The 27,125-nt window shown below is 43.4% G+C and overlaps 1 protein-coding gene across 3 annotated transcripts in view; it reads right to left on the bottom strand.

The window, feature by feature from the left end:
- Nup133 (nucleoporin 133) overlaps positions 1 to 27,125 on the bottom strand; it is a 43,343-nt gene that overhangs the window by 10,049 nt on the left and 6,169 nt on the right. For 2 of the 3 annotated variants that reach the window (XM_020168830.2, XM_074056907.1), the window contains exons 3-20: positions 26,608 to 26,711; positions 24,107 to 24,214; positions 22,413 to 22,547; positions 21,585 to 21,755; positions 20,106 to 20,261; positions 19,777 to 19,847; positions 15,803 to 15,950; positions 13,702 to 13,849; positions 12,668 to 12,825; positions 11,269 to 11,360; positions 9,041 to 9,204; positions 7,685 to 7,779; positions 5,540 to 5,764; positions 3,711 to 3,833; positions 2,879 to 2,978; positions 2,129 to 2,380; positions 1,422 to 1,555; positions 93 to 251 (exon numbers count right to left, since the gene is read on the bottom strand). In XM_020168830.2, coding sequence (XP_020024419.1) covers positions 93 to 251; positions 1,422 to 1,555; positions 2,129 to 2,380; positions 2,879 to 2,978; positions 3,711 to 3,833; positions 5,540 to 5,764; positions 7,685 to 7,779; positions 9,041 to 9,204; positions 11,269 to 11,360; positions 12,668 to 12,825; positions 13,702 to 13,849; positions 15,803 to 15,950; positions 19,777 to 19,847; positions 20,106 to 20,261; positions 21,585 to 21,755; positions 22,413 to 22,547; positions 24,107 to 24,214; positions 26,608 to 26,711 — 2,543 coding nt within the window. The remainder of the gene's footprint in view (positions 1 to 92; positions 252 to 1,421; positions 1,556 to 2,128; positions 2,381 to 2,878; positions 2,979 to 3,710; positions 3,834 to 5,539; positions 5,765 to 7,684; positions 7,780 to 9,040; positions 9,205 to 11,268; positions 11,361 to 12,667; positions 12,826 to 13,701; positions 13,850 to 15,802; positions 15,951 to 19,776; positions 19,848 to 20,105; positions 20,262 to 21,584; positions 21,756 to 22,412; positions 22,548 to 24,106; positions 24,215 to 26,607; positions 26,712 to 27,125) is intronic. The other variant, XM_020168831.2, reaches the window with a different exon arrangement.

The raw sequence follows: 27,125 nt of genomic DNA, 5'->3' as shown, positions 1-27,125 counted from the left end.
CTCTTTTGGCAGTACTGGAGTATTGAACTCAAGGACTCTCACTTGTTAGGCAGGTGCTTTACCACTTTAGCCACACACCCAGCCCTTCTTACCTTTTCTAGCTCTTGACTGTTAATTTCATGTAACCAGCTGAGATGTTCATGGGCTTGCAAAAAATTTGCCAACTGTTCATGTTGAGAAATTGGCTGAGATAATAATTTGCCCCGCTTTCCTTTCTCCAGATACCAACGGAAGAGAAAGTCTGAAAAATTCTACAAAGCACATAGCCAAAAAGCCATTAATTTTGGTAATACAGCTTTTTTTTTTTTTTTTTAAATAAGAACAGGGTCTCACCCTGTTCCAGGATGGCTGGAACTTGCTAAGTGGCTCAGACTGGATTCTTTTTTTTTCAGTGGGACTGAGGTTTGAACTCAGGGCTTCATGTTTGTAAAGCAGGTGCTCTACTACTTGAGCCATACTACCAGTCCATTTTACTCTGGCTATTTTGGGTGAGATGGGGGTCTCTCGAACTATTTGCCCAACTATCGAACATGGCAAAGAAAGAAAAAAAACGCAAAAATGGATGGAATATAATGGACAAGAAGAATCCATACAAAGAAATAAAATCAGGATTGGTCAAAAGCATTTAATCAGCACTACTGTCACATACTGGATAAGCCATGCCCTACAGCTGGACAATAGTCACATAAAAACAATGCAATACCAGAATGCCACTAAAAAGCCTGCTGTAGACTGTTTACCAATATGGACATGTATGAGATGTACTAAGTGAAAAAAAGCACTTGACAAAACATGTGTTTTTAATACTACAGAGTAGAAAACTGGTAGAATATAAACCAAATATTTAAAAGGGTTCTCTCTGGATCGTGGAATTGTTGAGTGACTTGTAACTATTTGTTTATAGGAGTTTTCTGAACTTTACACAATATTACTTAGATAGTAAAAAGAAAAAAAAAAAGCTTTTTATAAGATAATCAGCTCACAGGATAAACTGGCTTTAAGGAGCAAATGAAATCACCATGACAGCATCAAAACAGGAACTTTGTTTAAAAATAGGACGCTGATGTCAAACCCAAGGAAAGCAGGAAGCTCAGGTGTGTACAGATCTAGATTCTCCACAAGCAGTGTCCTTTGCCCCCAAGTGTCCTCGGTTCAAGCTTCAAATGTCACTGTGTCCCTGCACTAAGTGCTCTCCTTGTGACTGAAAGGTGAGGATAGATGCAAAAGGCTGAACATTTTCAAAGGCCAGAGAGCCACTCAGTAGCACTTGCACATAAAACACTGTCTGACAAACAAGCACAGCATGTAAACCAGTGCCTTCTCATGCCTGCAGAAAAAGCATGCCCTTTCCCCAATGCCCAGGGACACTCTGGAAAGGGTAAAATCTGACCCAGCACAGCCCACTGCCCATACATGAGTACCTGGTCAGCAAACTGGGTCATGTAGCGCTGGAGTCTGGCCTGGTTGTCTGTCTGCTCACACATCTGCACCAGGATATCAAAGTCACAGTACTTCTCTGCTAGAGAAGCAGCCCATGGGTACTGGCCTAGTGTGACTGTGGAAATGAGAACAGATGGGAAAAGTCCTGCTCGCAAAAACTTAAATATGTAATACAAAGTATTACTTGAACTAAGAATGACTAATGGAATGGAAGCCTTCCAGGTTACTGGATCCTCAGCAACCTGCTAAAGATGCAAATGTGGCCCACTGTCTCCTCGATGCCTCTCTGCCATGGCTCTCCTCCTTCATGCACTAGCAAACAAGCTCGCCTGACCCTGGCTGTGAGAGGAACACACTCTCCCTTCTCAACAGACACACTGTGCCACCTCGCCCTTCACTGGCACTGCCAGGCTCTGTTCTGATGTGGGTTATTCCTCCCAAGGCTGAGCTCATTGACTGAGGGCAATCTCCAGGTTACCTTACTCATTTTCCATCAACTGCAGCATTGTCCACAGTTCTTGCACCTGGTAAGTATTGAAGGAAAGGCTGACTATGTGAACAGAGGAAACTTTAACTTCCTGGTTACTGCTGGATTGATGCTGCCACACTGACTACCCTGCAGTAACTGTTTGACTCTTTTTCTCCATTCACACACAGGCCCAAGCTGTGCTGACTACCATGCACTCACGCAGAGGGGAAAGGAGATCCGATCTTTTCTGTAGGTACTCTGCTTCCAGATTGCTGTATCTTTCTTGGTCACTGGATTTGTCTAGAGACTTCAGCTGGGACACATAACCATCCAGAAAGCAATCGATCAGTGCTACCAGCTGTTCCGTGATGACATTTCGAAGGTTGCTGTCGGCTTGTGGATATACTGTTTTCAGGATGATCCCGTGCTGGTGCATGATTGCTGTTCTGATGCCAGCAGGGCCACTTGTGGCTGTGAAATCACACAAAGTAACTTGGTGAGTAAGAGTTCTACAAGGCAGAGAAGAGACCAACTGCTATGTTGCTTCCCCACTCTGGAAAAACAAACCAGAGTCCAGTGATACCTGCCTAGGTCCCATCTTCTCTGTGGAGATTTTCTCAACATGGTCAGGTACGCATCTTTCTAGTTCCCTGCTTCTTTCTAGTTCCTTTAATGCTGTGCAACTTACTTTGTAGTATTCATACAAAATGTAGCCCCTTCCTCTAGGGCCAGGACCTGCTTCTGTGAACGACTATTTGTACTACAGCTTAACAGATGCTTAAGGGACATTACATAAGTAAGTCACAGGAAGGTCTATAAAGGTGTCTAAGGAAGGAAGTGACTTTGGAAGAATTGCTCACTTTGGACGCATTTCAGTGTTCTTTTCACTTACAAACCTGTACCAGGGTAACAGCAGCTCCCAAACACTTGCAATATATTCTCAACAGCTGTTCATATGTCCGTAGTTACCTGTCCATGGAATGTACTCGGGCTCTCTCCCTAGCGGTTCTTCTCGTCTATACATGGAGTTTCTATTCTGGCGATAATAACTAGCAGCCTGCAGCATGTCCTATAAAAGCAAAATATATTTTCACATTGGGAAGCAATGGATAGCCATGTCTCTGAAAAAGAGCTGAAACACTGTGCTTGCCTAGCATGCATGAGACCCTAGATTCAATCCCCAGCAGAGCAAAGAAAGGAAAAATACTCAGGACTTCCTTGTTCTTTCTGCTTGTAAAATTTGTTTTAATTTAGCTCCAATTTTGGCAAACTATAGTAACCAAATCTGAAAAGCTAGTACTACAAAGTCTAATAGGTAAAATTAAATGAAGTATTTTAGCTAATAAGTAGCAAGTTTTGAGTAATTCAAAAATAGAAGTCAGGGCTATAGGTGTGGTACTGCGCCTGCCTCAAAAGGGCAAGGCCCTGAGTTCAAACCCAGAACCACTGAGGCAGGTAGATGTCTTGAGCCAGGAGTTCAACACAGCGAGACCTCATCTCAAAAAAAACAAAAGAAAAAGACTGAAATGAGGATTTAGACAGTTACATTAACACTAACAGCTTTGCAACGATGTAAACAACCCTCTCCAAAGAAAACGTTTATTCTACCAAACAGAAACTCAGAGTTATGGAAACTTATTGATATGAACTAGGCAAACCTTTGTTAGTTCATAAAATGAATGCTATTTGTCTAACTTTTTGGAATTAATGGCTGAACCATGTAAGTTACTGGCAGGACAGAGCAAGAATAAGACCACTTTCTCACCCCTCCCCACTGTGGGCTCTCAGTGCCTCCTGGTACCTTGAGGACAGTGTTGACGGTGATGGCCACCTCTGCCCACTCAATGGAATCCAGTGCCATGTCCCTCAGGGTCTGCTCTTCATGCTCCAGCAGACACTCGCAGATGGAGTCCACCTGGGATACCTAAGGTCAGACAAGAATCACTGCTTACCACAAAACCATGGGGACAACTGAGGCAGGCTAGCACAGGGAAAGTAACCCACCATAACACTCCATCCTCTTCACCAAAAGGTCACCCCTTTTGCACTCCTTCTCCCCACCCAGTACTAACCTCAGACATCCCTTCAGCTGTAAATTTCTTTTTAGTTGTAGATGTAAGTGCTCCAAAAGACAAAGAAGCATGCCCAATAAAGGAAAATTTGTCCTCAATTAGACTCCTCAGGTAAGCCCTCTACTTAAGACCCTATGATATTGGTTGCATTTTATATGTACAATTAAAAGACTTGGGAACCTACAGACACATGCACAGAATAACAAGACCTTGTTAACCAAACCTGTTAAACCCTAGCTTCTCCTGCAAAGACCACCCAGATTTTTCCCACCGTTTGCCCTTACAACTTAAAATGTCCTTTGAACAAAGATCTGGTTTCTGTGTCACCTGGCCAGGGCTCCCCGCTTTCTCTTTTGCAATGCCTTTTCTTTCTTTTTTAAAATTTACTTATTTATTATGGGACTTCATGTGTTTGCAAAGCAGGCACTTGACTGAGCCACACCTCCAGTCCATTTTGCTCTGGTTATTTTTATTTATTTGTTTATTGATTTTGCAGTATTGAGGTTTGAACTCAGGGCCTCATGCTTGCTAGGCAGGTGCTATTCTCCTTGACCCTCTCCACCAGTTCCTTCTTTTTCTTTCAATAAAGCTTTGATACTGCTTTGCAATCTGTGTCTCTGTTCAGTGTTCTGTTCAGGAGACCTGAGGACCTATGATCTTCTGGACCAGGGTGCCCTTAGATCACCCATCCAGTAACAGACCAACTACTCAGTGAGGTTCATGCCCTAAGCTACACCCTCAGATCACTAGAATAAAGAAAGCTTACTGCAGTCAATGGTGAAAATAAATGCAAAAACTAAGAAAAACATAATCTCCTAAGCTACAAGTTAGTGTCCAAGTAACCAAGTCTTATAAATAGGCAAAATCCAGACTGTTGTCAAATAGATTTTTAAATTTAAATTCCAAATAACTGAACTATTTATTATTTATGTGTACTCAATACAAACTTTAAATAGCACAAGTTACAAATGATATTACTTTAAATGTAAGATCTCAAACTAATCCTGAGCTAATCAAGATTAAAGTAACAACCCAAACTAAAGAACCTGCTAATTTTTGTTTGGGGAATCCCTCTCCTTTAGCCATAATAGAAGCACTTGTAAAATAACAGTAAGCGATACAAGAAAATAATTAGCTGGGTGTGGTTGCCTCATGCCTGTAATTCTAGCTACTTGGGAGGATGAGATCTGGAGGATCAAGGTTACAGGCCAGTCCAGGCAAACAGTTTCGTGAAACCCTATCTCCAAAATAATGAGAGCAAAATGGACTTGAGGTGTGGTTCAAAAAACAAACCTACCATTAGTAATATTCTAAAGATCTTGGGTTTTAGCATGCCAGAGGAAGGCCAGCTTCCTGTGGCAAAGTCGAGGGGTTTGGAGAGACCCAAAGTAAACAAGAAGCCCTTCTCAGCCTACTGTGAGCCCTAATTACAGGGTAGGCAATAACTGAGTGACTCTTCTGAGTGACAGTATGCAGAGTTTAAAGATTTGGTTTCTTAACCCTCTGTCCTGCCTGGGTGCTACCAGCCCAGGAAGTCATGAATGAGGATGCATCTGACCTCCCGAAAGAAGACGTCGGCAGGAGTGAGGCTCGCTGGAATCTCACACTCCCTCTTGTTGAGAGCAATCAGAATCGCTGTGTTCACAAGGTCTGGCAGCCGAGAGTGGTGGTTTTTGAGAGCGATGGCAGCAGACAACTTTTCTGCATGCTCACAGAGTAGCAACCGGGTTGCCATTGGTGTCCCTCTGACTGGAGAAGTGCCCAGACGCCCAAACAGGCCGACCTCATGAAAGACAAGTACACGTTCTCAGAAAGCACTCACAGCAAGGTGCAGACTAGCATCGCCAGGTTTCCACCAGAGGCTTCCCCACCTTGGACCTCATTCCCAACAGACACAGACACACACACAGACACACACACACACACACACACACACACACACACACACACAGTGGCATGCACACAGTACCACCTATAAGGGCATTGTAGATGCTCCCATGAGGGTTACCCCAGAGTTTCTATCCATGACAATGGGCTGAAACCACAGTTTTTCTCAGATTGCTGTTTGTGGTTATCAAAATGATCAAATTACTCTTTTTCCACTGGCACAATGAACTCTCCTCTCCTGGATTCCAGATCTTTGGGAACTAGTACCTTAGTACCTCCATCTACAAGAGTTGATTTCCAGAACACAAGCATTGGCAGGAGGGGTCTTCAGCCCTTTGTGCCTCCTCCTTGCTGATGTCCATTTCTGGTGGGTTACTCAGGTCTAGTTTCCTTAAGTGCCTCATTTGATAAAATACTCCGAGTAACAGGAACTAGGAAGCATCCAAAACTCAGGCATAAATGACGAACAACTTTCCACACAAAGATACAATTCCTCCAATTAATGAGTGACCTAAAGTCCCCAACTCTCACTTTTCATCTCTTCTGTACATGCTGGTGGGTACCCTTTTTAAAAACATAACAGGGTCATGCCACGCTGTTCCAAACTTTGTTTCATTTGACAGCGTCATTTTCTCCATAATATTTAGGTACCCATAGTTTTTAACAGCTATGGAAATGTCTTAATTCGTCAACATGTTCACCTGATTATTTAAAAATAAACGTTACATAGTCTTTCGTGATTTGAATCAATTTCCTGATTCCGTCAACATGTTCACCTGATTATTTAAAAATAAACGTTACATAGTCTTTCGTGATTTGAATCAATTTCCTGATTCCAAGATCTCACTCTCTGTTGTTTTTTCTTTTTTGAGTTTGAACTCAGGGCCTCATGCTTGCTAGGCAAGTGCTCTGCCACCTGAGCCATGCCTCATCCCTTTTTGCCTGAACAGGCCTCTGACTGACTGTATCCCTTCCATCTCTGCCTCCTGAGTAGCTATGATTACAGGTGTGACTCATCATGCTCAGCTCCAAAGATATCTTAAGCATGGTTCTCCTGCTAGGCTCCCACTGCTGGTGTCTATTGCTGTGGTGCCACAGACCTCAGAGTGAAGCCACAGTTTTGTACAAAGACCACGTAGAGAAGATGAGTAAGCTAACCCCTGCCTCTGCTCAATACCAGGACAGGCTTCCTCCACACCAGAAGTGAGTAGCCAGGGTGTTCTGAGGTGCTGACATCACTTCCCACCCCCTTCAGAATGCAGAAGAGCCCCACATGCAGAGGCCTTTCCCTAGAAAGAACATTCAGCTTTGCAGGTTTCATGATTGTTAATGTAATCAGTGATGTAAGCCACAAAGATGAAAGGAAATACAGATATAAAAGGAACCACCAGAGTGGGGTCTCCAAAACTAGCCAGACAGATGCTGCCGAGCTGAGACTCCACCATGGTTTTTGGCCACCAGGCCGTGGGATGCAGCAGCTCACACTGGATTCTGTGGCCTCTGATAAATGGGTGTGTCTGCTTGTGGCACATGCCCTCCACCAAAACAGATATGACAGTGTTGAAGCTGAAATGACACTTCTGCTGAAATACACTGCTTTTCTTCTTTTAATCATATTTTCTGGTAGCCTTCATTCTTGGAGCAATGGGCCTCCATAGGACCTGGAACTATTCAATTTTGCATCAGCACAGAAAATGAGCCAGGTACTCATAAGGAAACACCACAGGCAGAGAGCAGGGATGGCTCACTGGGCTGACAGGCTGACAAAGGCAACCAGGCCCAGGCCCCAGCCACCCAAACCAGCACTGGATCTTACTTTGTGAAGAAAATCCACCAGGAGGCAGTGGGCTTTCATCTTGTCTTCCAGCTGGTGGAGAATGATCAGCGAAGTGTTACTGAGCCCAGGGGCTTCTGTTAAAACACAGCAGCAACACATAAGCCCAAAACAATGTTTTTATAACAATCATGGCTAGCAATACAAGAAGTTAAAAACATCTGAAAACAGGAGAGCACCAACCCTTTAATAAAACTACATTACTAGCAAAAATTTTTTTTTGCAGTACTGGGGTTTGAACTCAGGACCTTGTGCTTGCTAGGCAGGTGTTCTCCACCAGCCCTTTCTAGTGTTGGTTATTTTCGAGATAGTCTTTTGAGTTATTTGCCCAGACTGGCCTTGAACCTTGTCCTGCTGATCTCTGCCTCCAGAGTAGCTAGGATTACAGGTGTGCACCACTGGTGCTCAGGGAGAATTTCTAAAGTTAGAGGAAAACTTGTATTTGTGGTGGTGGGAGTATGGGGGGAGGGGAGTAGATCAATACAATTCATACTGCATTTATCCACAACAACAAGTAGGCTACAGTTAGTTTAATTACTGTATCATTCTGAGCTTTACAGCTCCAAGAGAACAGCTGGGGAAGAGGGCAGGCTCTATGCTGTCTCCCTACATCCCCAGTGAGGCTCAGCAGACTGGCCTGAAGCACAATTATGGACAGAAAATAAATGTCTGAGACAGTCCCTGGTGCTCAGGAATGCAGCATGGCCTAAGGAAAAGTTACCTGGTTCAGGCAAGAAGATATGATGTGCCCACTCTATACCAAGACATACTCCCTGCCACATTTGGGGGAATGTGCAATCACCACTAGCCAAATACACAGACTATGTCAAAAATACTTAATTGGGGAGCAAGTTAAGTGTCAAATGCAAAAAAGTTTCTTTTAGGAATAAAATACAGAGAAAGCAAGTAATTTGCCTTAGAAAGAATAATCAAGACTTGCTCTAGCTGGGTGTGAAAGCTCACGCCTGTAATCCTAGTTACTTGGAAGGCTGAGATTGGGAGGATCGAGGTTAAAGGCCAGTCTAGGCAAATAGTTCCCTGGGACCCCATCCCAAAAATAAACAGAGCAAAATGGATTTGGTGGTATGGATCAAGTGGTAGAACACCTGCTTTGTAAGTGTAAAGTCTGACCAAAAAAAGGCCTGCTCTAGTAATGTCCCATCAGATTCTACTTTATCATCTAGATATGGTATCATCTGCCTGGACCTGTTTCAAAATCTACTAAAAAATACTGAGTTAATATTCAATTGTTTAAGAAACTGAAAAATAAGATTTAAGAGATGCTCTGAACACAGAGCCAAATCCTCCTCTCACAAGAGATTACTCTGTGGTTCTCACCTTCAGGGACAGACTCAGCCCACCTCGGGTCAGAAGCAGGGTAGTCATCCACCAAGTCCACGCTGATTTGGGTCACGGCCCTGTCTAGTTCAGAATCAGAATCCAAGTCAGAGTGAGAGGAAAAGAGCTCTTCAGCCATCATTTGAGCACTACCTAAATCTTTCCTGCAACAAAATTGAAAAACAAAAGTATGAAGCAGCACATTTCCAAAACTCACTACAGAAAAATTAATTAATCATGAAATCAAAGTTTCATGTATAGGTTTTAGCTCAAAGCACCATTAATAACATTTATTTAATCAAAAGGAGAAAACCACTGTGCAGTTACTAATTCATCAAATGTTATCAAATACTTACAACATGCTAAGCACTGGACACAGAATGATGAGCAAGACACTGAAATCAGGCCTGGACTTCAGAAAGTCCAGGATGGTGCATCTGTGAGAAGCAGGAGGATAGGAAGAACATGGCAACCAAACTCAAGGGGCCACAAACCTGCCATGGGGGTGGGGAAAGCTCCCTGGACAAAGAGCTGCACATGCAAGGCTTGACATGGCAGAGAGAGACCAAGAGAGGTTGGGGAGAATGTGCAGGTGCCCACAGGACATATGTCCCCACCAGTCAGCAAGGAAGCTGTAGCTCTGAGACCTGAAGCCATGTGAGAGGAACAAGTCACCCAGGGAGGGGAGTTTGGAAAAAACTTCCAGAGCCCCTCAAAAAGGAGACTCTTTTTAACTTAGTAGAAATGTCAGAGGACATGGACGGTGGCTCACATTCAGAAGGAACGAATCCCAGAATCAGAGCACACAGTCTGTAAACCATGGTGTTGGGTTTGTAGTCAGTCCCAAGGACCACAGAAAGGCTTACAGGAGCAGGTGTCCCCATCTGTTCTAGTTTCCCAAAGATCTTTCCAGATGACAGAGAAGCAAGGAGGGAGAAAACCCAGTGAGGCAGTACTGCAAGACTTCAGGTTGAGAATCCACTTCAGAAGCAGCACAACCCACCTTGAAGAGTCTGCCTCCCCAAGACCCTGGCTGTGCTCCCCCAGCCATGGCCACCAGTGCAGCTCACAGGAGTTGAGGGCACAGCCACACTAGAGGCCCTAGGATGATGCTTCTGAGACTGCTCTCAGACTCAAGTCGGGGCTCTTTCCACGTCTGGCAACCATGCCCCACAGGACACCTTAAGCTGCACCACTGGGTTGATCAGGCCCCCTTCACCCACCTTCACATCCACCTAGAGCCTCAGGACATCTTAAGCTGCAGCACTAGGGGTGAAGAGTGCCCTCCCCCATCATTCATATTCATCTAGAACCACACAATATTTTAAGCTGCACTGCTGGGTTGAATGGGTCCCTACCTCACCCACACTCACATCCACTAAGAGCCTCAGGATGGGACTCTAAGTAAGGCTTCTGTAGATGTGACTAGTTAAGATAAGGATTAGGGCCTAAGTCCAATGACTGGTGCCCCAATAAGAAGGTCATGTGCAGATAGCTACAATGTACAGAGGCCTCATGATAAGGAGCAAGGAATCTATAAGCCAAGCAATTGGCAATGGCTGCCACAGCCATCAGCAGCCAGGAGAGGCAGGAAAAGCTCTCCCCCAAGTCCTTCAGAGGGAACATGCTGCTCACCTCTTATTTAAGATATGGCCTCCAGAGTTGTGAGACAATATGTTCCTGTTGCTCTAAGCCACAAGTTTGTGGTAATTTGTTATAAGAAACAAATTTAAGTCATAAGAAACAAGTATAAGGACAATGGTGACTTGCTGCCTTGTCACTCATAGCTGACAGACTGTAATTAAAGTGTAAACCTGTGCAAGATGAAATAATCCAATCTTTCCAGTAACACTGAACCATACGGAACAGGTTAAAAACATTACTATTTAACGAACCAAAAACACACTCTCTTTTTCCTGCTGCCCTTTCCTGGGCAGGAAACAGTGCAGCAGACCTCAGGAGGCAGAGTTTTAGGCTGTGAGATCATTTCAGAGTCTAACCGTGGCATCAGACACCACTGTGGCCTCAAACACCACTGCAGGTTGGCTTGTGGGGTCAGGACCTGAGAACGGGGCGGTGGAGAATGTAAACTCTGAATATTCCTTCCAAACAAAGATGGTGGCATTTGTAGTCCCAGCACTCAGGAGGTAGAGGCAGGGGTGGGAGTTCTAGGACAGTATGAGCTGCATAAGACCCTGTTCTTAAAAATAGCTCAAAACGTGCTGTACCTGCAGTACTGCAGAAAAGCAGCTTTCAGCAGCTTCGTCTTATCTTCCTGAGCTATGGTTTCATTCCTTGCAGTGGCCTCAAAAATCACACTCTGCAAAGAAAGAAGCTACAGTTTATAGGTGAAACTACCAGAACATTCCCGATGCTTAAGAACAAGACCACCCTACAACATAGTAACACACCCAAAGATATTCACCAAAACACCTACACGAAGTTGTTTATATACCCAGACATTTTTCACAGACAAGACAACTGACCAAAGTCTTACAGAAAAGGCGGATAACTCAGGGACTATGTTGTGAGCAAAACTCTTTGGGGATTTCATTATGACCAACACAATCTTTTATGCATTTGCCCTGTTACAGCTAACCACCAGTATACTACTAAGCATTATGGCTGGCTACAAGATTAAATAAGGATTTAGAAAAATTTAAAAGAAATGGAACAGTGTAAGATAGCTTCAGAACATACAGCAGTATTGCAATAACCATGATTACCAAAGTTTAAAAAATGTTACTTTCTATAAAAACTGTACTAAATCACTTTAATTTTGAATTACAAAAACAGTATACATATATTGCATCCTAATCAAGTGGAAAATATCCTTAAACAACACTATTTTTAATCTTCTGTAAAAGACAAAAAAAAATACAGATAAGGGCATCTCAAATTTCAAGAAGATAGAAGAAAAGTTGGTTTTTCTCAGTACCCTTCTCAAAACCCATCCCAGAATAGCAAGAAATGGAGCCTGCAGCCAGACCCTGTAAGTCTAATTGCCACAGGAAGGAGCCAGGAGAGGCTGCAGCAGTGCTGATGAGAATGCACCAGGTGGGGCAGGTGCTCAAGAGAACTGCAGGTGAGTTGTGCAAACACACAGCCTTACAATCATGACCACAGGAAGAATACACTGAAAAGCATCTTTCAGAGGTGCTCAAGACACTGAAGTGAGCAACTGTTATCAGTACAGTACCAGGCTCAGCACCCAAAACAATATTCTTGCTGATATTATCATAGAACGTTTGCATTGGGAAGGCAAAGGCAGGGGAAGAAGTGTAGCTACCCCAAATCCTCAATTCTAAAACTGTGACTTGGAAAACAGCAGCCATGAGGATTGCTTAGAAATGCAGGGAAAGAAACAGAAGCAGGAGCTGAAAGACTTAAGTAGCTGCTCTGGGAAAGAGGATGGGGGATGAGGGTGATACAAGAATGAATGTTTCATCCTAAGCCTCTGACTTTGAATGAAATTCTCTGATAAAAATAAAAGTCAAAAAATCTTATGGAACCACGGACTGGAGGCATGGCTCTGTAAGCACAAAGCCCTGAGTTGAAACCCAAGTCCCACAAAAAAAAAAAAAAAAAAAAAAAAATTAAAAAAATAATCTTATGGAACCACATTACCTCATTGCTGGGTCCAGCAACTGAAGATGCCAAGGACTCCTCCAGGTCTTCAGCTAACAAGGACACACTTTCCCTTGAAGTGACAGATACCAGACCACTGTTCCTAGAGAAGAGGACGGGGACACCGCCACAAGAGCCAGCACCCAAAATGCCATCTCCTAAGAGTAAAGAGCACACACACAGCACAATGCTAAAAGCCACCACTGAAGGAGCACAGCACAACATGCTGTCTAAAACCCACCAGGGAGCACACACACAGCCTAAAAACACACACACACACACACACACACACACACACACACACACACTCTCTCTCTCTCTCTCTCTCTCTCTCTCTCTCTATAACTTATCACCTATGACCACACAGAGCACACAGCATGACACACTAAAATCCACCACTGACAATACTCACACACAGTAGAACACAGTCTAAAGAAACTCACCATGATAATGCAGTTTTCCCTTACAATATCTATTTCTCTAAATGCTGTTGTAGAAATGTATTTAATGTCCTCAAGGCCCCTGTGCTAGGACTAGAACTGCCCAGGCTCCACACTGTGGCCTTAACTGGATTGTCTTCTACTCAGCTGTCTTAGATAAATACCCTGATCAGAACATCTGCTGGGCTTATCTACACTGCCTGCTAGCCCACCCCTCCCAGCTCCACATCAAGGTCTATCACCTGGGATTTTTTCAGAGCTCTGGACAAACTTTTTTTTTTTGTTTGGTACTGAGGTTTGAACTTAGGGCTTCATGCTTATTAGGAAGGCACTCCATCACTTGTGCTAGTCCTTGGACAAACTAGTTTAAAAAATATCAACTTAGAATAACTCACTTCACAAACTAAGATAAGCAATTACTTCTCTCAGTGTCACTTCTTTCCTTCTTGGACTTGTCCCCTGGGACCATAAAAAACAGTCAGGAATTCCAGCACTGCCTGTTTCTTGGTGTCACTTGGAAGTAACATGCTGAAGCAGCATGTAAGGAAAGAGAGGCTGACTTGCCAATCATGCTTTCTGAAGTGGCTATGGTACCTTGTGCACTAAAGACAATCTTCTCCGGAGGAATGGAGGACCTTCCCGTTCCCGTGGAGCACACAAAGACCACGTTCTCGGCACACAGATAGGCTGTCTGGCTTGAAAAGCTTGGGACCATCAACCGACACAGAATCAGATCTTCAGACTGAAAGTCAAATTTAAGATCATACTTTTGAGAGTGAAACAAAAATACTTGTGATTTTATAATCACATCTTTATATGACACTATCCCCTAAGAATGGTAAAACGCTAATTTACTGGTTCCCTTGTGAAGTCCTAAACACCACATGAGGTGATTTACAAACTCTGACAGAAAAGGTTTACAAACACTGTCGTGGTCTAAACATCTGTGATTCCTCCAAAATCCCTATGCTGAAACCTCCACTTACGGTGAGAGCATTAGGAGGTGTGTTCTTTGAGACATTACGTCATCAGGGCTCTGCTCTCATAAGGGAATTAGTGCCTCTGTGAGACTGTCTGCCTCCAACCACGTGAGGATACAGCAAGAAGGTACTGTCTGTGAAGAATGGCTGGTGCCTTGATCAGGGACTTTTAGCCTCCAGAACGCTGGGCAATGAATTTCTGTTGTTTATCAGCCAATATCAGGCATTTTGCTATTGCAGCCCAATAAAGGTTTTGGACTGAGACATTTGCCTTAAAGAAATCATTTGTTGAGCTGCAAATAATTAGCAAATTTTGAGAACATTCCCATGTTGTTAATATTATAACTGTAAGTCCACAACAAATGTGAGATAAAAGCTTTAATGAATTATTCATTTTAGAATTGGAAAATGTTTATATAAATAATCATTGACAAACATTTTGGTTCTGATTCTTACTTTACTGTCAAGTTATCAATCACGAGATTGAGTTTAGCATATATTAGTCCCTGGGGTCAATCCCCAGAACATGCGTGCATGCGCGCGCGCACATACACATACACACACACACACACACACACACACACACACACACACAGCAATCTGACACAAGAAAATGATTTAATTTGTTGATATACAATCAGAGGCAGAAATAGAAATAAGACCTAATTAAGTAATAACATTAACGATTTTAAAGAGGTAGCTTTACAAACATTAACGTAGGACTCTAGGAAGTTTTTTATTATTAAATCTTTTTCTTTTTACCTCTCTGCACTGTCTGAAAAATTTTCCTAACACGAGTATGATTTTCGATTATACAAAATTACAACACATAAGCCGATGCCTGTGGCTCACATCTGTAATCCTAGCTACTTAGAAGACAGAGATTGGAAGGATCCAAGTTTGAAGTCAGCTTGGGCAAACAGTTCTCGAGACCCCCCCCAACTCCAAAATAACCAGAGCAAAATAGGCTGAAGGTGTGGATCAAGCAGTAGAGTGCCTGCTTTGAAAGCATGACCTGAAGTTCAAATCCTAGTCCCACCAAAAAACACACAAAAAACGAAAAACATGATAAAGTTTATTTCTGACTCAAAAGAACAAATCAAAAGACTTTCTTAAGAGATTCAGTTAACCAAGTCATATTAAAAAAAAAAACAGAATCAGACATCACACAAGGTTAAATGTGATGACTCACAGAAAGCTGCATGGCTTCCGTTGTGAGCATTTCGGTTCTTAGACAACGTGCTTGATTGTTGTTCATAAGCTCACTTCAGCTACCCTGCCTTCTATGACTTGCAGGACCTCTGAAGAGCACCCAGCCCTGTTGCCTACAAATGCAAGCTCTCTTTGCGCAGAGGGGCTTCTGTAAGATACAAGTCTCCAAAATGAACCCCAACTGTCACCTTTCTTCTTCCTTACTTCACCCTGCACTTGTCACCAGTATCTCCTTTGTACTCAATACAGAAATGGCAGCCCCTCCAAGGGCTTACAGTAGAAGAAACAGACCATTTATGCTGGTTGCTTCTATCTAATCTTTTTAGCTCAGGTTGGCCAAGGAATGAGTAAGATGGGTGAGATGGTTTTTTTAAAAAAAGGAATAATGTCTGAAAGCATTGGGAAGTTTTCAAACTTCCTAAGCCCTGCAGATGAGCTTCAAATAATGTGCAATGTTTATAGAAACAGTCATTGTGTTATTGCCACTCTGGAATTTAACTCACCTGGAAGGGTGGGTTGTACTGAGTGACTTCTACAGTGACCATCTCTGACATCTGGTTTCCATTATCTTCTACTGTTATCAGAGAGTAGTAGACGAGGCAGGGACTGTCTGCTGGGTGCCAGGCTGCTGCCAAGACCAGGAGTCCATCACTAGTCAAGGACAAAGAAAGCTCATAGCCTCTTTGAAACAGCTTGGCAGTTTCTTACAAAGTTAAACACACTCACAATACATGCCAACAACCCCACTCCTAGATTTACCCAAGGGGGGCAAAACCATGTTCACAGATACACCTTATGTGCAAATATTCACAGTGGCTTTATTAAAGTGTCCTAAACTAGAAACAACCTAATGTTTCAACTGCTGAGGAGATAAACAAACCCTGTTACACCCATGGAATAGAATGCTATTCAACAATGAAAAGGAATTTCAAATGTATTATGTTAAGAGAAAGGAAACCAAACTTAAAAGGCTTTATATTGGGGCTGGTAGAGTGGTTCAAATGGTAGATTGCCTGTGTAGCAAGTACAAGTTGCACTTGCACTTGTGCAACTGAGTTCAACCCCCAATACCACAAAAACAAAAAAATGTTTTATACTGCATGATTCCATTAATATGACCTTCTGAAAAAGGGAAAACTTTGGGGCCCAGAGAACAGATTAATGACTCTCAGGGGCACAAGGGAATGTTGGAGGGTGATGAAACTGTTCTCCATCTTGCTCGCATGTGCCTGTGTGTGTGTGTGTGTGTGTATACATTTGTGTGCTGGGGATCAAATCCAGGGCCTTCTGTATGGTAGGCAAGAGCTGTGCCTCACCCCAGCCCTGAACTGTACTGTGATTGTGACTATGATTAAGCTGACTACCTGCACCTGTGGAGACTCACACAATTAAACACTGAAAGGAACAAACACCACACTGTGTAAATTATGGCTCAATAAACTTGACTTAAAAAAAAATAAACAAACGTCAATGCACCACTCATCCTCGAATTGACCCAGTACAGCCCTAAGGCCAAATGGGCCAGGTTTGTAAGGAGTCTGAACTGGGGAGTGGCCATGTCCCTCACTTACGATCAGCCAGGAGGTGACAGCTACAGCCTGGGGTGGAAGTTATAAGACTGCAGGGCCCTGAGCCTGAAACTCAAGATCCTCCTATCTTAATCTCCTAAGTGCCGGGATTGCAGGCCTACACCACTTCCCCCCAGTTTCTGAAACAGTCACTCCTTTTTAAAATTTATTTTCTTTATAAATCTATTTAAACGTTTATTAGCCATCGGAAAAAATCTGATCCTCAAAGTCAATTCTTGTTAAATTTCCTATAAAACAATAAGCTTACAGAAAATGCCTTTCTAATGAACAGAAAAATTACTACACTTTTGGTCCAAGATATGTTGGTTTTGCCCTCCTCCTTCAGATGCCCCAAATGTGCAACATAAATATAGAAGCAATGAACAGAAGACTTGTGACCAACACGGGACAGGGCCAACTTTGAGCCTCGCTGAACCTTCTGTATAGAATCACCACGTTCCCCATCCCTGCTGAGGCAGTGTAGTCTGCACTCTGTTTCCCACAGCTGGCCTCTTTCCTCTTGCCAGACAGTGGATCCTACCACTCAGGCAGCCACTGCTTTGCTGAGAGTGCCCAGAGGAGCCCACATTAGTGCCACTGGGGGTCAGACCATACTGGACACTGGAGGCAGCAGGCACTAATCTGGGACAGAAACTCTCAAGTCCTTCAAAGGGAAGTTGTAAACAGCTAATTGGACAGTGCTCTTTACAACTTAGAATTGTCCAGAGGAAAAAATTTCTAGTTTTAACCATCAGTTATAGAAATTCCAGGCTGTGGGTTGAAGGCAAGGCTCAAGCAGCAGAACACCAGCCTAGCAAGTGTAAAGCCCCAGGTTCAAACCCTAGTACTGCAAAAAAAAAAATTCAAAAAAAGAAAGTAATTCCATGCCAAGAACCACTCCAAAACATCCAGTAGCATTATAAGCAACCCTCACTCAAATCTCAGAAATATTAATGGGGTGCCAAGCACTCTGTATGGACAACAACACTTAAGAAGCCAAGCCATGGGCTGAGGAGTGGGTCATGTAGTAGACCACCTGCCTAGAAAGTGCATGGCCCTAAGTTCAAACCCCAGTGCCGCCAAAAAAGAAAAAGAAACAGAGTCCATTCTGAATGACATGACACTTCACATCAAAAGCCCACTTGGCTCTCAGGAACTTCCTCCATTCTCCCTGGCTCTCTAACCCCAATGCTTTCACACAGACTCTTCAAAGAAATTCAGGAATTTTGGCTCAAATTTGCAACATACTGGCAGCATCCTAAAGGGTCCATAAGGATCTTACACACAAGAAGGGCTGAAGGAGGTCTCACAGGATGGAGCCCTGGGAGTCCCCCCACCACACCAAGCAGTGGGCTGTTGGTCACACTAGAGAGGACAGTCAAAAGGCAGCATTACCAAACTACATGCTACAGAGCATGGAGACCTGGCTAACAAACAACACCTCAGGAGATGGGACGAGGACCAGTTTTCCTTAACACCCTTGTTAAAAAAAAAAAAAGGCATATTTGAAAAATATGAAGCTATTTTAGGTAGTAAAGATAATATGAAGATAATCAGATCTATACAAGGTAATACATTTAAAATTAAAAAGGTATACAAGGTAATAAAGTTAAAATTTAAAAAATACAAAGTTTACATCTATATGAAGACATCTGGACTTCATTGTTTGTAATTTAGTAAAAGAATTTGCAAGCCAGCTTACTGAAAATGCAAGGCCAGGTTACAGCTCCGGACAAATGGGTAACAAATCAGGTTAATGACTACAAGGAGACAAACACTAATCTCAAAAAGAAGAAACCATGCATGGGTTCTTCTGCATGTGCTCTGATCACAAGACCTCGAGGACCTGAGAGCAGGATCATCTGGGGCATGGGGGGAAGAGGAGCAAAGATAAGCATGTGCTTCCCGAGCCTCCTGGAGGGCTATCAGCACCACACTAGGGAGCGGAGTTCCAGACAGCAATTCCTAAGCAGGTTCTGTTCCTCATTCTCAACCCAAACCTGAAAGCCTGACATGAAGCCCATGTGGTCTGTGTCTGAGCATCAGTCTTACTTTTTCAAAAGTTCAGTAAAGAGAAATGAAAAACAGGTAAACCGTGTAACCAAAATGCTTGTGGAAACTAAATAAACACTATTATTTTTAGCAGTTCTTATAAGGTTTTCAGAGATAAAAAGGAGGAGTATACTAAGAGCCCAACTCACAACAGAATCACATGGCAGGGTAACAACCGCACATCCCTCCAATAACTAGCAGAACTGGGTCTGCTAGAGTAACAAGAACACTGTGAAAATTACTCTAACACATAAGAGTCTTTAAATTCTTCTTCTTCTTTTTTTTTGTTTTTAAACAATGTCTTTCCCGGACTAGCCCAGAATTCGTGATCCTCCTGCCTCAGCATCTTGAGGGTTAGGATTACAGGAGAGCCAAGCATCACTGTGCCTAGCTGGAGCACTGTTTCTAAGAGGAAATTGACTCTGAGCATAAACCATGATTGAGTTCTAACTCGTAGTACCAAGATAAAGCCTCACCCTCCCTTCTCCTGCTCAGCTTAGACACCAACTACAGGCTACTAGACTCTCTCTGCAACAAAAGATGAGTGCCTGACATTTCCATGGAGCGGATACAGACCACAGCTCCACACAGCCACAGTGGCAGAAGGACAAAGTGAGGAAAGAGCTGCAGTCCTCACAGCCAGGTAAGAACACACTACTTGTGGCTGAGAAATGCTGCATGTTCCCAAGTGAGTAAAAAAGCGTGACTAGATAACAAAGACCACTCGGTAACACTTAGCAGAGAGACTAAGAGCAGCAGTGGAGGTGCAGGCAGCAGGACTGCTCATCATTTTACCACAGACACAACTTACTTCCCAAGTTGTTGTCTGACTTCTACACAAGAAACTAGCTGCTTACCAGTTTTGCTTCAAGTCCAAATACCGAATGTTGACCCCTTCTTTAACAGCTTCGTAATTGCTTTCAGAGCCCTAGATGGAAATATCAAACATAAGGCTCCCAGCTCAAAGATTTTCTTTTCACCTCTGCGTCCCCAGCACCTGATGATGCCACACCCGCAGCAGCAGCAGCAGCAGCAGCAGCAGTTCTTAAATGAATAATGAACACTTGGGTCGGCAGATGGCCAGCCTGGGCTACATAATGGGACCCTGTCAAACAAACAACAATCCAAGGAAGGAGTGGCACTGTCACTGTCACACACCAAAGAGATAAATGTTACTGGTCCTCACCCAAATAGCATCAGTGATGTGTTCCTTCAGGGCTCTATGTATATCCCAGCTATGTGCTTGTTTTTCTGAGGAATCCTCCAGTTCCCACTTGCTGATGTTTGAGTTCGTCAGGCTGTAGAAGCTTGACCTTCCTCTATTCCAGAGAACAGCGGCCAGCTGGACAAAGGAGAGGGAGAAAATACAGACTGGATCCCATGAGAAACTCAAATTTCATGTGCTTTATGGCTATGTGATTACAATCCCACCAGAACTCCTCATTCAGGACTTGAAGAAAGGAGTGATCCTGAAATGCACAGAACCCCACAGGCAGAAGGCCCAGGAGAGCAGAGCTAGCAGATGGAAAGTTACATGGTCCTCAGAGAGCAAGTAGTCCTGTTGAACTGGAAGGACAGTAAGGAAATCATGGTGGAGTCTTGAATGTAAGGCTATAAACCTCGTAAGCAAGGGAGATGTTATCCTATGCATGGTTTTGAGCAGAGCTGTGATCAAATGGGCTGGCAGGGATGGCTGGAATTCATTACACTTGGGTGCATTATTCTGTCTAAAGTAGATGTGTATGGTCTAAGCTGGGTGAGCATGCCAGCTTTGAGAAAAGCCCTCATTTTCTCCACTTATCCTGTCTCTATCACCGTGGCCCCTGAGGGGCAGCAAAGACCAGCAATGAGTGACCCTGAGATTTATCAGAGTGCAGAACAGGGCCAACAGAAACAGGAAGCCAAGATGAAGTGAGTCCTGACCAAGACAGCTAGTCACTGACTGAAGTGCTACATGGGAGAGGAAGGAGGGACTATTAAGTCAGCTTTCCACCTGGGGCACTGAAGGGTGATGGTGCCATTGACAGAAACAGCTAGGTCCAAAGAGAGATGAGTTTTGTAGGTTAAGTGTGAAGGAGTGTGATGAGCTTGTTTCAGACATGTTAAGTTTTTCATTCAAAGAACATTCAAGGAAGGAGATGACAAAAGCCACCTAAGATTAAGAGAAACACAGTAAATAGAGCAGCACTTCAGCCTCTGACAGGCCTGGATGTGACTTCCAGCCCTGTTGCTCCACTGCTGCAGCCTTAGCCTCAGCCTCACTGAGGTCTCAGCCTCACAGAAGCTGCTTCCTCATGGGCAAAACTACAGGGAAAATGCTACACTTCACAGGCTCTGGTAAAGATTACAGGAGACCAAATGCAGAGGAGCTCCCAAGAGGCTCCCATATGTGACTCCAATCAGCCTCCATTCTCCAAGCCCACCACCGCAGCAGTGCAGTGCAGCAAACAGGTCTAGATATGAGACATGCACACAAAGAGCTGGAGGGTGGGAGAAAGGACATGCTTCCAGTCAAGGCTAAGAAATAAAATTAACTCTTAAAAACACAGTTCAATTTTACATCATAGCTTTAATCACATGGAACAGTAACAACATCACAGGAAACTTTTGACTTAATGTCGTCACTAAGAAATAAACTTATCCAATAGGTACTTTATAAACTTACCATGAGGTCACTACTAGGAGACAAAATTCCAAAGAGGGAAGAGACCCTCCGGCCAATTCCTGAGAACACGCCTTGCCCCTGAGGCAGGACATGCTGGTGCATCTTCCCCAAGCTTTCAGGGATCAACCGAATTAGCTGGCAGCCCACGGAAGACAAGATAAAACTTCCTCCCTGTGAACAAGAACTTTGACGTTAGTTCAAGAAAGTATCTAACCTGAATATAAAGAGAACTAGCAAAAAACGGCTGAAGGCTGTGGGTGGGCTCAAGAGGTAGGGCACCTGCCTAACAAGGGCAAAGCCCTGAGTTCAAACGCCAGTACTGTCAAAAATAAAGAATAAAAAAAATTTTTTTTAAATGGTTCATGCAGAAAAAACCATGACCATCTAAAACAACTCTGTAAGAATCAAAAAAGGTACACTATTTTATTAAAATAATTAAAGGAATCTGTTCGCACATTATTATTAATTCTACATAGAAAACTTTTATAATAGAAGAAAAGCTCATTTTTAAAGTCTGATTTTTAAATTACAGGTTGACCATACTTCAGGTTCAACAAATGAAGTATCAGTTTTACTTCTTTGATACAATTAGAAATGCCTGCAAACATTCTTCAGTGTCTAAAGAGTTTCTAAGCTCCTCTTGTGAAGCATTTCTAAAGGACAGAGACATTCTAGTCCCAGGAGGGGTCTCCCTACATGGAGCTGTTAAATTCTCTTCCTTGCCCTTGGTGGTCATCTCTATGGCTGTTCAGAATCCACGTTTCCAGTAACTCAAACCTCACTGCCAACCCCAGCTTTCCCATAAATAGAAATAAATTTCCACCACACCTGCACTGCTGTCAGGAAACTGCATATCTTATCTCCGCCCAAATCCACGCAGGTGTCTGTGTAGGTGTCCTCCCCAGCAAGGCTTGGCCAATAGCGAATGGACCCTTCTCTGGTAGCAACCATGACAGCAACAGCCTCAAAACAAAACCACAGCACAGTCAGCAACATAACAAAGAAGTCTTTGCTGATTTTGTCTGACGGACAAAAGCAGACTTAAGAACTCTATTTTGAAACTTTTTAAAATGACCAGACTGTGTAACTACTTTCCCTTTCTAATAGTGTTCTATGAATTTTAAAGTGTGTAGATGGATGTAACTAACTACAGTAGGGGTACAGAACAGTACTGTGAACACTGAGGCCACACAAAGCAGAGCACGGAGCCAGCTCAGTCCTAAGACTCACACAGTAGCTGCAGCATCAGAAGCATGTCTGTTCTGCTGTTGGGCAGCACTCCATTACACAGGTGTCACTTGATGAAGGACACAGGATTGGTTCCAGCTTCAGTATCACAAATAAAACCACTACAACACTTGGGTCCTGTTCTTTGTGTGAACATAAGTTCTCATTTCTTGAAGGTGTATGGCAGAGATGGAATGTTGGGCCACATGGCCCGTGTGTCCTCCCTTCGTAGAAACTGGAAAACAAGTGGCTGTACATTTTGCACCCCATCAGCAGTGTGTAAGCTCAAATTCGAGTCACCCCACATCCTTGCCAGCTGGCAGCAGTACTGAGTTTTCACTGTAGCCGCTCTACTAGGTGTGCAGTGGCTCTTCACTGTTTTACTTTGCATTGCTCTAATGGCTAGTGATGCTAGACATTTCTTCATGTGCTTGGTTACTATAGTTACGTCCTCATTGGTAAGCATCTACTCAAGACCTATGCTCTGTTTTAAACTGAACTGTCTGTCCTTACCAAGCTTTTAAAGTTCTTCTCATATTCTGCATGTAAGTCCTTGGTTGGATATATGGTTTATATTTTCTCCCAGCCTGAAGCGTTTATCTTCATTTTCACCTTAGGCAGAGCAAAGTTTCTCATTTTGATCTTATTTTAATATAAATTTCACCAAATTTTTTCTTTTATGGATCATGATTTGGTGATTTCCAAAGATTCTGCCTAACATCAGACCATGATTATTTTTCTACTGTTTTCTTCTACAATTTTATATTTTACATTAGATCCACCAGCCACTTTGAGTTAATTTTTGCACAAGGTAAGAGGTTTGGGGAAATTCATTTCTTATTACAGATGACCAGCTGTTCTAACACCACTTACTGAGAAACCATCAAAGATCACGAGGCCAACCCCATGTGCTCTCTATCATGTTCCACTGACCCAGCCATGCCAAAGCCATGGAGTCTTGATTTCTGCAGCTTTATACTTATGTTTCAAAATCAACTTGAATGTTTCCTCCAACTTTTGAATGTCCTTGTTTTAAAAACTTTGCCAGATGCTGGTGATTCATGCCTGTAATCCTAACTACTCAGGAGGCAGAGATCAGAATTGAGGTACAAGGCCAGCCCAGGGAAATAACTCGTAAGACTCTATCTTGAAAATACCCTATAAACACAAAAAAAGAGAACTGGCAGTGTGGCTCATGTGATAGAGCACCTGTCTAGCAAGCCTGAGGCCCTGAGTTCAAACCCCAATACTGCCAAAAAAGGTAGTTCATTTCAATAAACTTTTAAGTCACTTACCTGAATAGAATGTGGTTCACCTGAGGTAGCAGAGTAAGAGAGAGCCACCAGGTCAGCACTCCAGTGGAAATCACTAGGTGGGAGCTGAAGCTCTTTGCAAACAGATAACTGCAGAGCAAACCCAAACAGAAAGTATCACATTACATGTAATTTTGTGCATATTTATCTTGACTTCTCTATCTCCTTTCCCTGCATATTTTAGATTCTGACTCATTGCTGGAAATACCATTCCACAAATATTCTTTCTTTTCACAGCTCTTTTTGATCAGGCTTTCAGTAATTCTACAACATAGCATCTTAAGAGACACAGAATCAGGAATACTTAATACTTAGATTGGTCCTTCAGTATCAGCATGTCTACTCTTTTCCTAGGCTAACAAGTCCACTGTTGAAGAGAAGTACTCAGCCAGGTGTGGTGGTACATATCTATAATCCCAGTACTTGGCTTGAGGCCAGCCTGGACTTACATGGTAAGTTTGAAGCCAGGCTAGTGCCCTCAAAAGCAAACAAACAAAAAACATCAACCAAAACTAAAAGAAAAATATGAGCAAGACATGCTCAAACTTCTTATGAACTTTCCCAGTATGGTTTTGATTCATTTGACATTTAAAATTAGCATAACCAAAGAGTAATTATATCAGGTGCTTTGAAAATATTTTCTTAGACTTTTGGATAAATATCCAGATCCCCTGCTAACTCAGAAGCCCCCAGGATTCTCTCCCACCACTGCTAACTACAAACACCACTTACTAGGGGGGCAGCAGCACAGAGGCCCGCAGACCTGAAGAGTTTAGGGAGGTAGGAGCCCTGAGTTCCAATGGAACAACGTCCCAGAGCTCAGTGAGAGCTGCCAGAGACCCTGCCTGAAGAGGAGAGGTTGCTGAGCTGTTACCAAACACCGGTGGTGACTCCACTGCTGGAGGCAGACTGACTAGCACTGTGTTCACTGAAAATCTCAGTGGCTCTAATTTTATTAAATGTGAATGACATGGATCATGTTTAAAAATTATTAAAAGGAGCCAGGCGTGGGAGCACACCGTAATAATGCACTCAGGAGGCTGAGGCAAGAGGACTGTGAGTTCAAGGCTACCTTGGATTACATTTCAAGACTCTGTCTCAGAAAAATAACGCCCACCCCCCCACCAAAGTAAATCAATTTAAGAGTCAGGTTCTACTGGTTGAGATAACTGACAGGTAGGTAGAGAAAAAGGATGATAAGGATGGAGGATTCTCTGTGCAAGGTTTGTCCCCAGGTAAAGATTGGGATTCCCAGAACCTGCAGTGGTGAGAGGCTGGGGGAAGAAGGGGGTGCAACACTGGTCAATGAGATTTATGTTGCTTCTCCTTACAGGCCCAGGATTGTAACTCCTCCTTTCCACCATAAGCCACTCCTAACGCAGAGTTTCAGAAGCAGTTGAAGTTAATTCAGTGGTGCTAGTCCCACTGGCCCAGCCCAGCCTGCTCAGAAGCAAGGTGCTTCCTCTCCTCTCCCTGCCTGCTAGTGAAAGTAGTAAAGGTCCTGTAGGGGCACTGGGAGATCCTACTGCTGTGGATTTTCCAGGGCCTAGATGGAGATGAGGTTGGTTAGTCCAGGGGCAAGTGGGATGGTCAGAGTGGCCAGCAGGGGAGGAGCCCACATTCTGGGCCAGTGGGGTGGTGCATAAGAAAACAAATGATCCTCTAGGCACTGGAAGCTCACCCTGGAATCCCAGTTACTTGGGAGGCTGAGATAGGAGGACTGTGATTCAAGGTCAGCCCAAGCAAAAAGTTCGTGAGACCCTAGCTCTGAAATAACCAGACCAAAATGGTCTGGAGGTGTGGCCCAAGTGGTAGAGCAACTGTTTTACAAGCAAGAAGCCCTGAGTTCAAACCCAGACTACACCAAATAAATAAATGAGTAAATAAAAAGCTTTATTAAAAGGGCTTCCCGTGCCAACAGCACTCCCACAAACACGTGGCATATGAAGAGGTATGGCAAGCACAGCCACACAGAGTGACAACGCACAGGAAGGGCAAGGACAGCAAGGACTCCACATGCCTGGAAAGCCCGTATGGCAGGAAGCAGAGCCTATGGTGGTGGACTGAGCCCATCTTCCAGAAGAGACTGAACTATAAAGATAGTACTAAGGCTTTGAGCAGATTAAGCCCAGCTGCAAACCTGCGAGCACACTGGCTCAAGAGAGATGTGAGCTTCGTCACCTGGGAGTCTTCTACTATAAAGACAGTGATACCTTGAGGTTATGGTCACTTATTTTGAGTGCAGTGGGTTTTTTTGGAAGGAAGAAACTACAGACATCAATTTAAAAAATTAATAAAACAGAAGAAACTTTTCTCTCAACACACGAATGTGTTTGTATGCTCAATATTTCACATCACACATTCCTCATGTGTGCATAGACTCAGATCACCACCCTCCACTGATTCTAAAGGACTAGGGTAAAAATGAAGAACCAATGGATGCCCTCCTCTGCACTTTCTTCCAGTCTCTGAAGAGCCTCTACCTTAGTAACAGGAGACGGAGTAATCTTCCAAACAAGGAGTTTCTCTTTGCAGACCAGACAAGCCCATCCACCTTCATCTATGCAGACAGACAGTGGATCATCAACTGAAGGGAAAAACAAGGCATGCAATTAATTTTAAATTGTGACTATGAAAAAAGTTAAATTTCCCATGCCAACATCTTTATTACCACATACTTCGATAGATGCTACTCAGAGGCAGAAGCAGGTGGAGAGAGCGCCAGGCCACAGGGCATCCATTCTCTGTTACGTGGCAAGGCTAAGTTAACATACTGCTGTGTCCTGAGCACTGGTGGTTTTCCTCCACAAACACGTCCAAAGACCTGGACAATTAGTTAGTTTTTGCTCTTTGCTTAAAGGCAGAGTACAAAACACAAGGCATCAGAAATGGACAAGCTGAAACATCAAACCATGTCCAGTCTAGGTTTGTGAGTTCTGCTGCACTGGAAAATCTGCTCACTAATATTGTTCTTTCTTTTTGGCAGTACTGGGCTTTGAAC

Source organism: Castor canadensis, chromosome 15, assembly GCF_047511655.1.
Source record: "Castor canadensis chromosome 15, mCasCan1.hap1v2, whole genome shotgun sequence".
NCBI classification, from domain to species: Eukaryota; Metazoa; Chordata; class Mammalia; order Rodentia; family Castoridae; genus Castor; species Castor canadensis.
Note: the sequence above shows the minus strand (reverse complement) of the source record. Positions and strands in the feature narration are given on the sequence as shown.